Genomic DNA, 16,945 nt, shown 5'->3' with positions numbered 1-16,945 from the left:
CACACACACTCTCTCACACACACTCAAACACACACGCACACACACACACTCACTCACTCACTCACACACACACACTCTCTCACACACACTCAAACACACACGCACACACACACACTCACTCACTCACTCACACACACACACTCTCTCACACACACTCAAACACACACGCACACACACACACTCACTCACTCACTCACACACACACACTCTCTCACACACACTCAAACACACACGCACACACACACACTCACTCACTCACTCACACACACACACTCTCTCACACACACTCAAACACACACGCACACACACACACTCACTCACTCACTCACACACACACACTCTCTCACACACACTCAAACACACACGCACACACACACACTCACTCACTCACTCACACACACACACTCTCTCACACACACTCAAACACACACGCACACACACACACTCACTCACTCACTCACACACACACACTCTCTCACACACACTCAAACACACACGCACACACACACACTCACTCACTCACTCACACACACACACTCTCTCACACACACTCAAACACACACGCACACACACACACTCACTCACTCACTCACACACACACACTCTCTCACACACACTCAAACACACACGCACACACACACACTCACTCACTCACTCACACACACACACTCTCTCACACACACTCAAACACACACGCACACACACACACTCACTCACTCACTCACACACACACACTCTCTCACACACACTCAAACACACACGCACACACACACACTCACTCACTCACTCACACACACACACTCTCTCACACACACTCAAACACACACGCACACACACACACTCACTCACTCACTCACACACACACACTCTCTCACACACACTCAAACACACACGCACACACACACACTCACTCACTCACTCACACACACACACTCTCTCACACACACTCAAACACACACGCACACACACACACTCACTCACTCACTCACACACACACACTCTCTCACACACACTCAAACACACACGCACACACACACACTCACTCACTCACTCACACACACACACTCTCTCACACACACTCAAACACACACGCACACACACACACTCACTCACTCACTCACACACACACACTCTCTCACACACACTCAAACACACACGCACACACACACACTCACTCACTCACTCACACACACACACTCTCTCACACACACTCAAACACACACGCACACACACACACTCACTCACTCACTCACACACACACACTCTCTCACACACACTCAAACACACACGCACACACACACACTCACTCACTCACTCACACACACACACTCTCTCACACACACTCAAACACACACGCACACACACACACTCACTCACTCACTCACACACACACACTCTCTCACACACACTCAAACACACACGCACACACACACACTCACTCACTCACTCACACACACACACTCTCTCACACACACTCAAACACACACGCACACACACACACTCACTCACTCACTCACACACACACACTCTCTCACACACACTCAAACACACACGCACACACACACACTCACTCACTCACTCACACACACACACTCTCTCACACACACTCAAACACACACGCACACACACACACTCACTCACTCACTCACACACACACACTCTCTCACACACACTCAAACACACACGCACACACACACACTCACTCACTCACTCACACACACACACTCTCTCACACACACTCAAACACACACGCACACACACACACTCACTCACTCACTCACACACACACACTCTCTCACACACACTCAAACACACACGCACACACACACACTCACTCACTCACTCACACACACACACTCTCTCACACACACTCAAACACACACGCACACACACACACTCACTCACTCACTCACACACACACACTCTCTCACACACACTCAAACACACACGCACACACACACACTCACTCACTCACTCACACACACACACTCTCTCACACACACTCAAACACACACGCACACACACACACTCACTCACTCACTCACACACACACACTCTCTCACACACACTCAAACACACACGCACACACACACACTCACTCACTCACTCACACACACACACTCTCTCACACACACTCAAACACACACGCACACACACACACTCACTCACTCACTCACACACACACACACTCACGCACACGCACACACACACTCACTCACTCACACGGGAGTGTGAATCTCTGCCACCATCCAGACACTCACCAGTGTGCAGTGAAAAGAATATGTGACACAAGCTTACATCCTACAATGAATGTTGACAGAATCTGTGCATGATTTGTATTTTATTGATATTAACTCTTAACTTTGAGGTTTGCTGGACGTGAGGCCAAATCTCACTGCAGACATTAACAAACAGCAAACAGCGGACCTTCTTTATCAGCGCAGGTGGGCGTCTGTTTGTGAGCAAATGTAACCCCAGTGAGCCTTGAACACACGAGCCACACAATCAGTTCATCCGTTTGGACAGAGGACAACACTTCTGATTTAAATCATTCCAAACATGCAGATGCATTTATATGACGTGCAAGTTGAGCGCACATTTAATGTGACGATCTAAAGTGTTCTCACAGGGTAATGGCACAAAACTGCTCTGCCTTCACTCTTTATACTGGCCTTTTACCTCCGCGCTGCGCTTTCACAATGAGTTCAGGCTGCTGCTGCTGGGGTCATGAGGTGAAAGAGCAGTGTTTTATAATGAGTGTAACTTGACCCTGGCACTGTTCCACCATTTCTACTGCGTTTAGTGAGCAATAATGGTTTCGGATGAGTGAAAATGATTACACAATTCATGCTTCTCATGATCTTGAAACGAGTATTCATAGACAAATGCATTGTATAAATATCTTTATAAAAAATGGCATTATTGTTTATTGGTTTATTTTATTGTAAGTGAAATGGATAATGAATCCTGCAGCGTTACTCGTTTGATAGCATCATTCCCACACTCTCAGTTGTGTTTCAAGCTATTCCATAGTGCTGACAACACTTTAAACCGTGGAAAACAGTCGTAATAAAGAACGAGTTACGCTTTGACATCAAGATTATGACCTTTGGCCCACATAGTAGAACGCAGGAAAAGCTTTTGAAGAAAGTCAAAGCATTTCTTCTAGTATCCTTATTTACGACCGTGGTGAAATGCGCCCTAAAACAAAAGAATCTGCTTCTTTGTATGAGATCTTTGGATCTGTGATTTGACGGCGACTCAGAGTCCAGACTGAGAGGTGAGAACAACTAACTAACGGCCGCTAGGACGAGACGACTGATATGCAGCAGGACAGAAGAGAGAGACACGACCGAGAGAAGAGCGTCGGAGCGCTCGTACAGATGAAAGAAGTGACACTTCCGTTACCAGTCTTCATCCTTTCATGCTTGCTCTCTAAACAAGTCAAACAACACTAATCAAAGTGAAAAGACAACAGGATGAATTGAAGTACCGAGATAATAAACCGTACATTGATCCGATTAATCCCAAATTTTCCCAGACATGAAAATATCCAAATGGTGTCATTAGTAACCCTTTGCAATAATTAATAATTACTTTTTTTTTTTGTGGAAAAGTGTGTGAAAATGTGTGTTTTATGGTCAGTCACAATTGTGACCGGTGGGATCATGTGTGCACTGAATTCACATATTTCTGCAGTCAAAATTGTTATATATCTCAGCCCAGCTGTTTGAAACTTTACGTCACATTCAGACGTTTCATCACATTCTAGCGTTACTATTATGCATAAAAGCCCTTATACAGCACTGATAGGAATACTGAGATAAAATACAACCATCAACACATTTCAAAATTGTTACTTTATTGTAACATATATCATGAAATTGTTATATTAGTGCTACCAGTATTACAACATTTGAACTTTGAATTTAGTGCAATATTGGTGCACATCTGGTGCACATTAGCTGCATACAGGAAGTAAACTGCTCTGGTCATGTGACAATTTGCACTAACCAAGTGAAACTTAAACATATTTAATAGAGACCCTTTAATTTAAAACAAAGGAAATGGTGTCTGATTTCCAACGGAGGACCACTGCTGTTTTACCATCGACCATTAATGCTCAGGACATTGAAAATTATCAAAGTTTTACGTTTTAAGTTTACATTTTTTTAAAGTTTCTTTAAGTTTGAAGTTCAGGACTACCATCTCTGCAACGTTACATTTACATTTACATTTACATTTAGTCATTTAGCAGATTAATGGTCAGGACATTGAAAATGTTTTAAGTTTCTCGGGACTGCTATCTCTGCAACGTTAAAGTGGGACGACAACCTAAGAGGCATTATTTAAAAATCCCATCAAAGGCTTTTTTCTTAAAACAGCTTAAAAAGTTTGGCATGTTGAGTTTTTATGGATCTGTCATTGAAAGCGTGCTGATGTGGTTTGGTAGCTCCACAGCTCAGCAGAGTCAGATTAGTAACATAACTCGGGCTGCTTCGAAAATTATTGGTTGTGATCTTCCCACTATTGATGAGATCTATGTCTCACGTTTGCAGAAAATAGGTCTAACAATCCTGAAAGACCCCTTACATCCAGCCAGACACCTCTTTACGCCTCTTCCTTCAGGCAGAGCAATTAAAACCAAGTCTACACGTTATCTGAACAGCACTTATTGTAGGATTGTGCATGCTCTTAATTCCTCTGGTATCTATGCATCTGCATTTCACTCCTTATGATTGATATGACATATATGTATAGTTGTATTTATGTATGTATTTTAATGTATGTTATTATTGTTGATGAGCCCACCAAGCAAATTCCAAACAACTAGGGTGTTTGGCAATAAATAAATACATAAATACATGTTTCCATATTTCCAGGAAATGCAGTAAAACGCCAGTCAGTAACATTTTTAGAACTGTATAAATGTAAACCTTCTTTATTGTCACTATTGTGACTGGTGGGATTAAATGGGTCAAGTAATTAAATATTTTGTTTCTAGAGTTATGAAGGCAAATATAACCATTTAAAACATTTGATTGTTTGTGAATTTTTCAAAGCATCTGGAGACTCCTAGAGATACTCCAATGATAATAATGACAGTAAACACATTTTAACTAACAAACCTGGCTGTAAATACAATGTTGACCGTATGTTTAACTGTTTAACTGTCCTCCGAGTAACTCTGTATTTTTTTCTTTATGTTGATAATCTACAGAAACAGATGAAGAAGAAAAACGTGAATGCTTCAAACTGTGGATTTTAGCACTACTGGGGCTGTTTTTTTTCACTGAATTAATTACACATAATTTTTTGTCCCTTTGGATAAAAGCTTTTGCTGAATGAATACATGAATGTCTGTTGGCCGTTTTACAGCCATTATTTTGATGCAGTTGAATTTGAAACAGAATGCTTCTGAATGACTTGGTTTTCCAGAGAGCCCGTTTCTGCTTGAACAGTGAGTGTTTTGTGCTGACTCTTGACCCGTGGAGCGCTGGCAGGCTCCTGCGGTGCTCATACAGACAGTGTGTGCTAGGAGCGATTACGACACTCTCCTCGCAGACCCGATGCCCCGGCGGCTCTTATCAGAGAGGACGTTCAGATAAGTCCTGGCCCTTACAAGGAAAAGAATGAAATGCTACTCAAATCGATTTTTTCCTGAACAAATTACACTCTGTGTTTGCTTAATTCGTTTACTTAAACTCCTACTCAGATGAGCTGATATGCATCATGAACCCGTTTGGAATTTTTTCCCCCTGATTTTACATTGTATCTCTAAAAAACAAGACAAAGGCAAACAGATGGCATGTGACTGATGAATCTTTTGAAGCCCGTTTTAATGATCTGACTCTCTCCCCCGTCTGAGCGAGTCGCCCTTTGGCTCCGGCCGGGATTGGCCTCCAGCGAATCTCCACATGAGGTGAGATTTCTCACGGACGCAAACACCGCTCTGTGTGTGTGTGAGTCTGTGTGTGTGTGTGTGTGTGTGTGTGTGTGTGTGCGTGTGTGTGTGTGTGTGTGTGTGTGTGTGTGTGCGTGTGTGTGTGTGTGTGTGTGTGTGTGTGTGTGCGTGTGTGTGTGTGTGTGTGTGTGTGTGTGTGTGCGTGTGTGTGTGTGTGTGTGTGTGTGTGTGTGTGCGTGTGTGTGTGTGTGTGTGTGTGTGTGTGTGTGCGTGTGTGTGTGTGTGTGTGTGTGTGTGTGTGTGCGTGTGTGTGTGTGTGTGTGTGTGTGTGTGTGTGCGTGTGTGTGTGTGTGTGTGTGTGTGTGTGTGTGCGTGTGTGTGTGTGTGTGTGTGTGTGTGTGTGTGCGTGTGTGTGTGTGTGTGTGTGTGTGTGTGTGTGCGTGTGTGTGTGTGTGTGTGTGTGTGTGTGTGTGCGTGTGTGTGTGTGTGTGTGTGTGTGTGTGTGTGCGTGTGTGTGTGTGTGTGTGTGTGTGTGTGTGTGCGTGTGTGTGTGTGTGTGTGTGTGTGTGTGTGTGCGTGTGTGTGTGTGTGTGTGTGTGTGTGTGTGTGCGTGTGTGTGTGTGTGTGTGTGTGTGTGTGTGTGCGTGTGTGTGTGTGTGTGTGTGTGTGTGTGTGTGCGTGTGTGTGTGTGTGTGTGTGTGTGTGTGTGTGCGTGTGTGTGTGTGTGTGTGTGTGTGTGTGTGTGCGTGTGTGTGTGTGTGTGTGTGTGTGTGTGTGTGCGTGTGTGTGTGTGTGTGTGTGTGTGTGTGTGTGCGTGTGTGTGTGTGTGTGTGTGTGTGTGTGTGTGCGTGTGTGTGTGTGTGTGTGTGTGTGTGTGTGTGCGTGTGTGTGTGTGTGTGTGTGTGTGTGTGTGTGCGTGTGTGTGTGTGTGTGTGTGTGTGTGTGTGTGCGTGTGTGTGTGTGTGTGTGTGTGTGTGTGTGTGCGTGTGTGTGTGTGTGTGTGTGTGTGTGTGTGTGCGTGTGTGTGTGTGTGTGTGTGTGTGTGTGTGTGCGTGTGTGTGTGTGTGTGTGTGTGTGTGTGTGTGCGTGTGTGTGTGTGTGTGTGTGTGTGTGTGTGTGAGTGTGTGTGTGTGTGTGTGTGTGTGTGAGTGTGTGTGTGTCTTCCACACTGGAGCTCTGACGATGCATTGCTTTATACTAGTAAAAACCTATGAAACCAAAATGCACCCTAAATCTAAGATGCAACATTTTAAGATAAGTCATTTAGTAATTTATTTTTAAACGAATTGTGATTCTCTGGAAACCTCAGACTAAACGTACCGAAGCTGTAACTACATGTGCTCCTAACATTTAGATTATTAGTAAAAAAGGAAAGTTTGTTTTCCAAACATATTTGTGCCAATCCTGTTGCATTCAGCATGTTCTGTGGTTGAATGTTATGGGGTCAAAGGTCAGGGCAAAAACAGATCATTAGGCTACGCTAAATGTCATTATTTACATTCTTGTATGCTGTTCCAAGAACAATACGATTAAATCGTGTAACAAAGTTCAGTATCCTGTTAATCCCATCAGCACTTCATGAGTAGCACACAGATGCTGCTGCTGCCACAGAAAGTCCAGGTTACATGTTGAGAAAGTGTAACTTGAGAAATGAAAATTATTGAATTAAAAAAATTAATTGAAAATAATTTTGCAAAAGAACTTCTGTGTTCAGAATGATCAAAGTCTCAATGTTTTAGCTGTTAAATGTGCTATAACAGCACAAGCTCACTATATATATATATACATATAATAAGTAGAAATATATGTAAAAGTACTAATGGTAAGAGTACACTGTAAAATGTTTTGTCAGGTCACCTAAAAATTTGCCTCAAATGACAAAATCTAATTGAAATGGATGCATCCAAGTCAAAACGAATTATTTAATATGACTGAATTAATCAGTGTATGTAATGTCAACAAAAGTCAATATTTAAGGGTGAGATTTGATAGAAATAACTCCTTAAGCTGTTAACTCTACATAGTTCACTTGTGAATCAAAACTGCTTCAGAAGTAACTGATATAAAGATGCAGCACGTTAAATGAGGATGTGAATGATGTTTTTCCTGAACCTGTATATCTGTGAGGGTTACTTATAGATGTGGACTAGCATGAGTGCATGTGCTGACCTCCCCCGTCCCCTCGATAGGGAACCTTTGAACCCTGCGGTGAGGGGGTGAGGGGTTGAGGTTTGGGCCCCCTCCCTCCCTCCGGCTCGGCCCTATAAAAGAGCCGTCTCTGGCCCTGCTCTTCAGTCTCTTCCCAGACCAGCTGCATCAACAGGTAAGCAGCCCAGCCGCAGACCTTACAGCAGAGTTTCAGCTGGAAACACCTGCGGCGTTTTGGAGAGTTGTGGAGCGCTAGCAGAAAATGAGTTTGTATTGAATTAAACATGTAAACTGCAATCTGTTTTCAGGGTTTTGGAAGTTCACATTTATTGTTAAAAGTACCAGAAGTAATAATTTTGTTTTGGAGATTAATAATGAGACCTCATTGATGAAATATGATCAGTTATTGCAGACGTGTCTGGACATCTGGCCACCTTTCTGCTCCTCAGATGCCTGAAAGGAGCAGCAGGTTAGACTGAAGTTCTCCAGGTCCACAACAGTGTGACCATGTTAATCCAGGGATTTCAGATCAGAGCTAATCTGCTTGTGAAGCCTTTGTAACTCTGTCTAATCTGGGATAAATGAGAGTCTAGTCTGACAGGCTGACATACGCTGTAGAGTAAATCTCGAGGAATCGTGCTGCAGCCCCAGTGTCAGCTTTCCCTTTGGTTAGAAATCTAAAACCTGTGTATTCATTGTGATTAACAACATCTGATGTGTTTGTTTGATCTTTTTGGCCCAGATCCATGATGAGGTCCGTAGTCCTCGCCCTCGCTGTTTTGCTGGCAGGTATATAAACCCGCTACTGCTCTCAACAGCATTGTTGTCTTGTTTTCCAGTTTAAAATGTATACCAAGATAAATCTAGTTAAACTTTTCATGAGATATCAAGACTTTTCAAAGAATACATGTATATATCTTGTTTCTAAAACTTTTAGCTTTATTCTGGTTGTAAGAGGTTCTGGCTAGTTTATGTAAGAAATAAACTCCATTAAAGAAATATTTTCAGTAAAAAGTCTTTAATATCTCACACAATTTAGCATTTCATTTAAAATATTCAGAAGAATGTCTAGAAATTTTGACTGAAAAACTGTAAAGATGCAGTAAATATATTTCAGAAACGTTATTGTATTGAGTTAACTGTATTCAGATGAAACTGTAGTTCAAATCTAGCCAGACTGAATGCATCAAGCTTGGCCCTTGTTCCAGCGTCTGAATCTGCGTGTGCTTTGCTCAGGCTGCCAGGCCCGATTCCTGCGGGACGAACCGCCGTCGCAGATGGAGCACGTGAAGTCTGCGCTCCAGGTTTACGCTGATCAGCTGAAGCAGGCGGCGCACAAAGCCCTCACTCACCTCGATGACACCGAGTTCAAAGACTACAAGTAAGAACGCACATATAGGTCCGGATGTAGGGGCTCCTCAAAAGCCGAATGGCTTCACTATGAAGGGTCGATATTGATGCTTTGAGTTTAAAGGGTTAGTTCACCCAAAAATGAAAATTCTGTCATTATTTACTCACCCTCATGTTGTTCCAAACCCGTAAGACCTTCGTTCATCTTCGGAACACAAGTTAAGATATTTTTGATGGAATCCGAGAGCTCTCTGACCCTCTATAGACAGCAACACAACTGCAATGTTCCCAAGTCCAGAAACGTAGCAAGGACATCAATAAAACTGTCCATGTGACATCAGTGGCTCAACTTCAATTTTGCAAAGCTACGAGAATACTTTTTGTGCGCAAATTAAACAAAAATAACAACTTTATTCAACAATTCTTCTCCCCGAGTTACTGACGCATACGCACACTTTCCCACTGTTGAGCCACTGATGTCACATGGACAGTTTTATTGATGTCCTTGCTACGTTTCTGGACTTGGGAACATTGCAGTTGTGTTGCTGTCTATAGAGGGTCAGAGAGCTCTCGGATTCCATCAAAAATATCTTAATTTGTGTTCTGAAGATGAACGAAGGACATGAGGGTGAGTAACTAATGACAGAATTTTCATTTTGGGGTGAACTAACCCTTTAAGTAATTCTCATCTTACATTTCACATCAACTATTCCAGCGACAGCTAACCTAAATCCTCGTCCTGTTTAGGGAATTCCTGGGCCAGTCTGTGGACAACCTCCACGGCTACTTTCAGGACGGCTTCCAAACCATCAGCCCATTCAGCACCCAGATGCTGGACGCCACTAAAGACACGCGCGAGAAGCTGATCAAAGATGCGGAGGAGCTCGGCAAGAAGATCGAGCCCATGCGCAAGGAGCTGAGGCAGGTGCTGGAGAAGCACTTCCAGGAGTACAGTGACGAGCTGAAGCCTTTCTTCGAGGAGTACTCGGCCAAGCAGCGCCAGCACATGGAGGAGATGAAGACCAAGCTGGAGCCTGTGGTCAAGAGCTTAAAGGAGAAGATTGGAACCAACTGGGAGGAGACCAAATCCAAGCTGGTGCCCATCGTGGAGGCTGTGCGCGAGAAGGTGGCGGAGCATCTGCAGGACCTGAAGAACCTGCTGGAGCCCTACATGCAGGATTACAGGGAGCAGATGGAGAAGAGAGCGCTGGACTTCCGCCAGAGCGTGAGTTCTGGAGAACTGAGGAAAAAGATGGACGAGTTGGGCGCGCAGGTGAAGCCTCACTTCGATGCTATTATTGCAGCCGTCCAAAAGGCTGTGAACAAGGAGTAAACCAACCCTTTTTTGCACCTTCCCTTCACCTCGCCACCAGCGCCGAGTACCAACACCTCGATCCGTCGTCGTCTGGAAGGCTTTCTCTGAGCGTAACTGACCTTCGCTGAAGCACACATACTCATACATGCTGACAATACACTCACATGCACTTTTGACAAATTCCCACAACTACAGGACTCGCATTGGCTCTAATGGGCAAACACAGCTACGAATTAAAGAACACTGAAACCTGTTCATTCAAAAATGCCTAGCAAAAATCCTTTGTTAAGCTGCTTTTTGTTAAAAACTGATTTTCAATGTTCAATTAAATAGAAGAATAAAAAAATAATTTAAAAAATCTTTCATACTATTTCTTCAATGTCGAAATGTGTCTTATTTTTAAGAGATGTTGGTCACACTTTATTTTAAGGTCCAATTCCCGCTATTAGCAAACCATTAACTACAACTTTTGCCTCAATAAACTCCTAATTAGCTGCTTATTAATAGTTAGTAAGGTAGTTGTTAATTTTAGGTATTGGGTAGGATAGAGAACTTTTCACTAATAAAACCAAGAGATATGTTTTCCTCATTTTTTCAGGAAACTTAAGCAGTTTTGAGGCTTGAATTGAGGAACTGATTAATCTAAATACATAAGGAAAGAAGGCTACCTATTTGTTTTAAGAGAATTAGCTCAATTTTGCAGTTTTATATTGGCGGTGATTGTTAGTTCCCAGCAGGCTTTGCATATGGCTGGATATGGAGAGTAAATATTGAAATTCAGTGCTACTTTATGTGTTTTTGAGTAAAGGGAAACATCGATGTATGTTTAATGTTCAGTCATATTTTACATTTGAAAGAGTTTCTGTGATGTTGACGTTCCTATCGTTACCACTGTGCAGAAGAGTAGAGCTCATGGCTATGGATAACTGCATGCACTATCTGTGATGCATGATGCTAATCTTTTCAGTAGATGTAGCTCATACCATTTATTAGTGTGAGCATGTTTCTTGGAAAATAATTTCTTTGTTTTTGGAAATAAAAATTGGCCTCTAGTATTAATGCCCGTTACTTGTCTGATCGTAAGCAGTTGATCAGTGCATCTATATTTGATCTGGTCATCTTTAATCAAAATGTCAACTTGCTCTTCCAGTTAAACCAATCAAGTCCTAATTAACTTATTCCTGTGTATGACAAACGAAACCGGTATCAGATCAGAAAACGTCTTCTGATTCTTTTAATTTGGGTTAATTTGTTTAAATGTTTTGGTCACACTTTATTTTAAGAACCAATTCTCACGATTAACTAACTATTAACTAAGATTTTTGCTTTAATAAACTCCTAATGCATTAATAGTTAGTAAGGTAGCTAAGTTTATGTATTGGGTGGATTAAGGGATCTAAAATATGGTCATGCAGAGTAAGGCATTGTAGCGAATCAGCTCATGGGGAAATATGAATAATTAACCATAACTAGTTATAATTAACTATTCATATTTTAGATCCACTGTAGATATTTAGCTGACCACTCAGGGTCAACTGTCTTGTCAATTCTAAGAACGTTAATTTCCTGGTTAAGGGAAATAACTTTCTTACTGTACAATTCTATAAGCTTGTAACGTAAATCTGCATGATTATTGACTCCGGTTATGAGTAAACACTGAACACGTCAAGTGTGATACAAGTAAGGTTTTATTAACTACATAAACACTTAAACTAGTCTAACATACTACATAAACACATAAACCCGGTCTAACATACACATGCAGCAGTTCCCTGTAGAAACTATTTAAACTCAGCTCTTAACGCAGACTCGAGAAACTTTCATGCTTTAAGTAGGGGTTGTTCACCTTTTCCATTTCAGGACCATCCTGACTGAGAACTCAGGGAGCCCCTAATATTTTATCAACATTATATGATATCATTGACAAACATGATTGCACAGTTAACTACTCTTGTCTTGAGTTTTATTCAAGTAGACCTTTAGACATAACAAGGTGTGCCAGAAAGCGCTCCCTGTTATTTTACAAAAGCAATTTGTAACGTTTTGTTGTTATTGTGGAAGTATAGAAAATAAAGCAGACATTTCTTTCCTCTGTTATCCTGTAGCCCAAAGGATCGCGCCGGCGCCGCCGAACCGAGAAGAGCAGTGTTGTGCTTCATATGAGATGTATATTTGCAAGAAATATAGCCTATACAACAGCCAGACAGTTTGAAGAAACGTTATTGTGACTAATTTGCAGAGCGGGACATGAGATGAACTCTTATTCTGTGTGATGGGATATAGGCATGAAGACAGGCTGAGAGAAAAAGTGGTGTTTTTAGGGCCGCCCACGCACAAATAGCAAGCTCATTTTTTAACCCACGAACAAAAAATACGAAAAATTTTGCTTAATTTTCGTTTGCCAAACAGAACGAAATAATAATAATAATTATTATTATGCCAAATTAAATTTTATTTTATTCCCAACTATTTTAACTTGTTTTTTAAATGTAAGCTGTGAATCAAGTATTATACCTAGATATTTATACTCTTGAACTACTGCTAACCTTTTACCTGCAACTATAACATCTGGGTCGGGATCTCTATTTGCAGACTTTGAAAAAAACATACATACAGTTTTGCTAACATTAAGGTGCAAACACGATTTTTTTAACCAATTTGTAATCTTAACCATTTCTGCCGATAATTCATCTGCCGCTTGTTTTTTAGTTTTAGCATGCAAATATATAATTGTATCATCAGCATACATCTGGCAATTTACAGCAATTTACAGCAGGTGCACAAACAAAGTTGACTTTGGCATGCAAGAGACTGATAAATTCATAATTAATGGCATGGCTGGTTCAGTCGACAGAAATACGGGACACACAGGCCTATAATAACTGCTGAAATGTTTGCGGGGCAAATCTCAGATCAGTCTGAGCGCTCATGGTACTCACAGTGCATACAGCTGTACACCTGCAGGCACCACTGGTAATAAACACCGTAAACAGCAACCATTCGCGTGTCAGCGCTTAATGCACATCTCCTATATGAAAAGTATTTTAGGGGGCCCTTGGCTTTTGGGGGCCCAAGGCAGTTGCCTACCTTTGCCTAATGGGTAAGTCCGCCCCTTTGTTTATATATACCAACACAGAACATTTCCCAACATTAGTGCATGGTTCTTGCTTGGCTGTTTTTTTTTTAACCAATTCTTTCAACTATCTTTTGTACAAATGTTCCCAGAACATTCTTGATGTGTCATTTGTAGCGGATCAGCTCATGGGGAAATATGAATAATTAACCATAACTAGTTATAATTAACTATTCATATTTTAGATCCACTGTAGATATTTAGCTGACCACTCAGGGTCAACCGTCTTGTCAATTCTAAGAACGTTAATTTCCTGGTTAAAGGAAATAACTTTCTTACTGTACAATTCTATAAGTTTGTAACGTAAATCTGCATGATTATTGACTCCGGTTATGAGTAAACAATGAACACGTCAAGTGTGATACAAGTAAGGTTTTATTAACTACATAAACACTTAAACTAGTCTAACATACTACATAAACACATTAAGCCGGTCTAACATACACATACACACACACACGCACACATACAGTTGGTATAGGAAAGGGTTAAAGTTTAACTCAGCATAGAAAGAGGCATAAAGAATGGATTTTATGGAACACTTTGCATGTATATTCAACAGATCAAAGCCTTCAGGGATACGTCAGATTCTGAGTTCAAACACACCTTTGTAAAAAGGTGTAACTGATACTTAATGCATCAATTAAATCGACTAAGTTTGATACTTGCACGTCTGTATGAACAAAGATTCCTGATGCGATCTTACGGCCCCAAGATCTTGCTGAAGTTGGTTGATGAGAAAGAACCAGTTTGAGTCAGTGTCACTTGATGAATGGAAAGGACTAGGCCGAAGAAAAGGCCTGGCACAGATGCTTTGGTATCCTGAAGCGTTTTTCTCACATCATCTTTGCTTCTGACTGAATCACCGACTGGGGCGGGTCCCTGGAGCCGGGCCTTTAAGGTCGGAGAAGATCTCCGCCTTTCAAGATGGGCTTGTCCCATGAGCACAATGGAATTTCCGAGCGGGAGGTGGCAATTGCTGGAGGGTTTACGACCCTTTGTTCTCTAAGCATGGTAATTTGCAAATGGATTTAAATCGAAATTATTAACGATTCTCAGGGCCCTAATATATATTGCCTATGTACCACCATATAATATACACGCTTGTTTCGATCATACGAAGGCAAATTCATAGATACTAAACAAGGTAGGATTACATATAGTGAAAAGGGAGGATCAGGAATGGGTCCCCTCACAAGCATACTAAAATAGTCTAAGAATATCAAAGACAAAATACACAATGACAATAATATACTCAATGGCCTGAAGAAATATGTGTGTTCATTCAAATAACGTTTTTTCTATGAATTAACTAGAACACAGTCCATTTCTACTCTGCTTTTCCTTGGGACAAGAGTGGGCTATCCTTCTCACATTCCTGGGGGGTCATAAAACCAGTGATATCATGATTAGTTGTCATGGTGACCTGAGGGCCTGGTGTTCAGCAGACATCCTGGCATCCAGTATATTGAGTGAGGGGACTGTGACGATTTGTTAACCTAATGAATAATTGATTTGTTAAATCAAATTAAAATTAGTGTGTCAGATTGGTCGAGACGCTACAGCATTAATATGTGTTTTAAGCACTAATAAACAGCCAGTATGTTAGTAATATGCATGCAAGCAACTAGTTAATAATGAGAATTGGTCCCTAAACTAAAGTGTTATCAATATTTTTCTCTAGAAACAAAAACAACCTGATCTGACGTCGTCGCACAAGCAGCAGTTCCCTGTAGAAACTATTTAAACTCAGCTCTTAACGCAGACTCGATAAACTTTCATGCTTTAAGTAGGGGTTGTTCACCTTTTCCATTTCAGGACCATCCTGACTGAGAACTCAGGGAGCCCCTAATATTTTATCAACATTATATGATATCATTGACAAACATGATTGCACAGTTAACTACTCTTGTCTTGAGTTTTATTCAAGTAGACCTTTAGACATAACAAGGTGTGCCAGAAAGCGCTCCCTGTTATTTTACAAAAGCAATTTGTAACGTTTTGTTGTTATTGTGGAAGTATAGAAAATAAAGCAGACATTTCTTTCCTCTGTTATCCTGTAGCCCAAAGGATCGCGCCGGCGCCGCCGAACCGAGAAGAGCAGTGTTGTGCTTCATATGAGATGTATATTTGCAAGAAATATAGCCTATACAACAGCCAGACAGTTTGAAGAAACGTTATTGTGACTAATTTGCAGAGCGGGACATGAGATGAACTCTTATTCTGTGTGATGGGATATAGGCATGAAGACAGGCTGAGAGAAAAAGTGGTGTTTTTAGGGCCGCCCACGCACAAATAGCAAGCTCATTTTTTAACCCACGAACAAAAAATACGAAAAATTTTGCTTAATTTTCGTTTGCCAAACAGAACGAAATAATAATAATAATTATTATTAAGTGCAGTTATTGGATAGCACTATATTGTAGACAGATTGGAGATTAATCCTAATAAACATGCCACTACAATTAAAACCATTACATTAAAATACATTTAAAACAGTGTATTTCAATCATTTCAGCAGCGTGCAGATCCTGGTTTATGTCAGACTGTGGCGAGTCGCTTAGCTCGCTCACCTATCCTACCATATAGCCTATCTATACTAACGGGAAAACATCTCGTTATTACGAGAAAATATATCGTTTTAACGAGAAAATATGTCGTTTTAACAAGAAAAGGTGTCGTTAAAACAAGAAAAGATGTCGTAAAACGACATATCTCGTTATTACGACATAATTGAGTGGAAAAATAAATATGTGTGTGGCAGCAATGCGTCACCGTAACTATCATAATTAGTTACTTTTTTAGGGAGTAATGCAATATTGTAATGCAGTGGTTCTCAAACCTGTCCTGGAGTACCTCCAGCCCTGCACATGTTGTATGTCTCCTCATCTATCACACCTGATTCAACTCTTCAGCTCATTTAGTGGAGACTGCAAGACCTGAAGTGGGTGTGTCAGATAGAGGGAGACATACACAATGTGCAGTGCTGGGGGTACTTCATGGAGAGGTTTGAGAACCACGGGAGTGCGTGAGTGTGTGAGTGTGTGAGTGTGTGTGTGTGTGTGTGTGAGAGAGAGTGTGTGTGTGAGTGTGT

The 16,945-nt window shown here is 41.4% G+C and overlaps 1 protein-coding gene across 2 annotated transcripts; it reads left to right on the top strand.

The window, feature by feature from the left end:
* Positions 1–8,172: 8,172 nt before the first annotated feature.
* On the top strand, positions 8,173–10,820 carry apoa1b (apolipoprotein A-Ib). 2 transcript variants are annotated; one of them, XM_016232815.1, is made up of 4 exons: positions 8,173–8,228; positions 8,796–8,842; positions 9,290–9,434; positions 10,151–10,820. In XM_016232815.1, exons 2-4 carry the CDS (start codon positions 8,800–8,802, stop codon positions 10,734–10,736), a joined length of 774 nt encoding a protein of 257 aa, XP_016088301.1. In that variant the 5' UTR covers positions 8,173–8,228; positions 8,796–8,799; the 3' UTR covers positions 10,737–10,820. The 2 variants fall into 2 exon arrangements, with proteins under 2 accessions (XP_016088301.1, XP_016088300.1); XM_016232814.1 differs by lacking the exon at positions 8,173–8,228 and adding an exon at positions 8,488–8,522.
* The last annotated feature ends 6,125 nt before the right edge of the window (positions 10,821–16,945 follow it).

Source organism: Sinocyclocheilus grahami, unplaced genomic scaffold (genome assembly GCF_001515645.1).
Source record: "Sinocyclocheilus grahami isolate Dianchi unplaced genomic scaffold, SAMN03320097.WGS_v1.1 scaffold419.1, whole genome shotgun sequence".
Classification (NCBI taxonomy): domain Eukaryota; kingdom Metazoa; phylum Chordata; class Actinopteri; order Cypriniformes; family Cyprinidae; genus Sinocyclocheilus; species Sinocyclocheilus grahami.
Note: the sequence above shows the minus strand (reverse complement) of the source record. Positions and strands in the feature narration are given on the sequence as shown.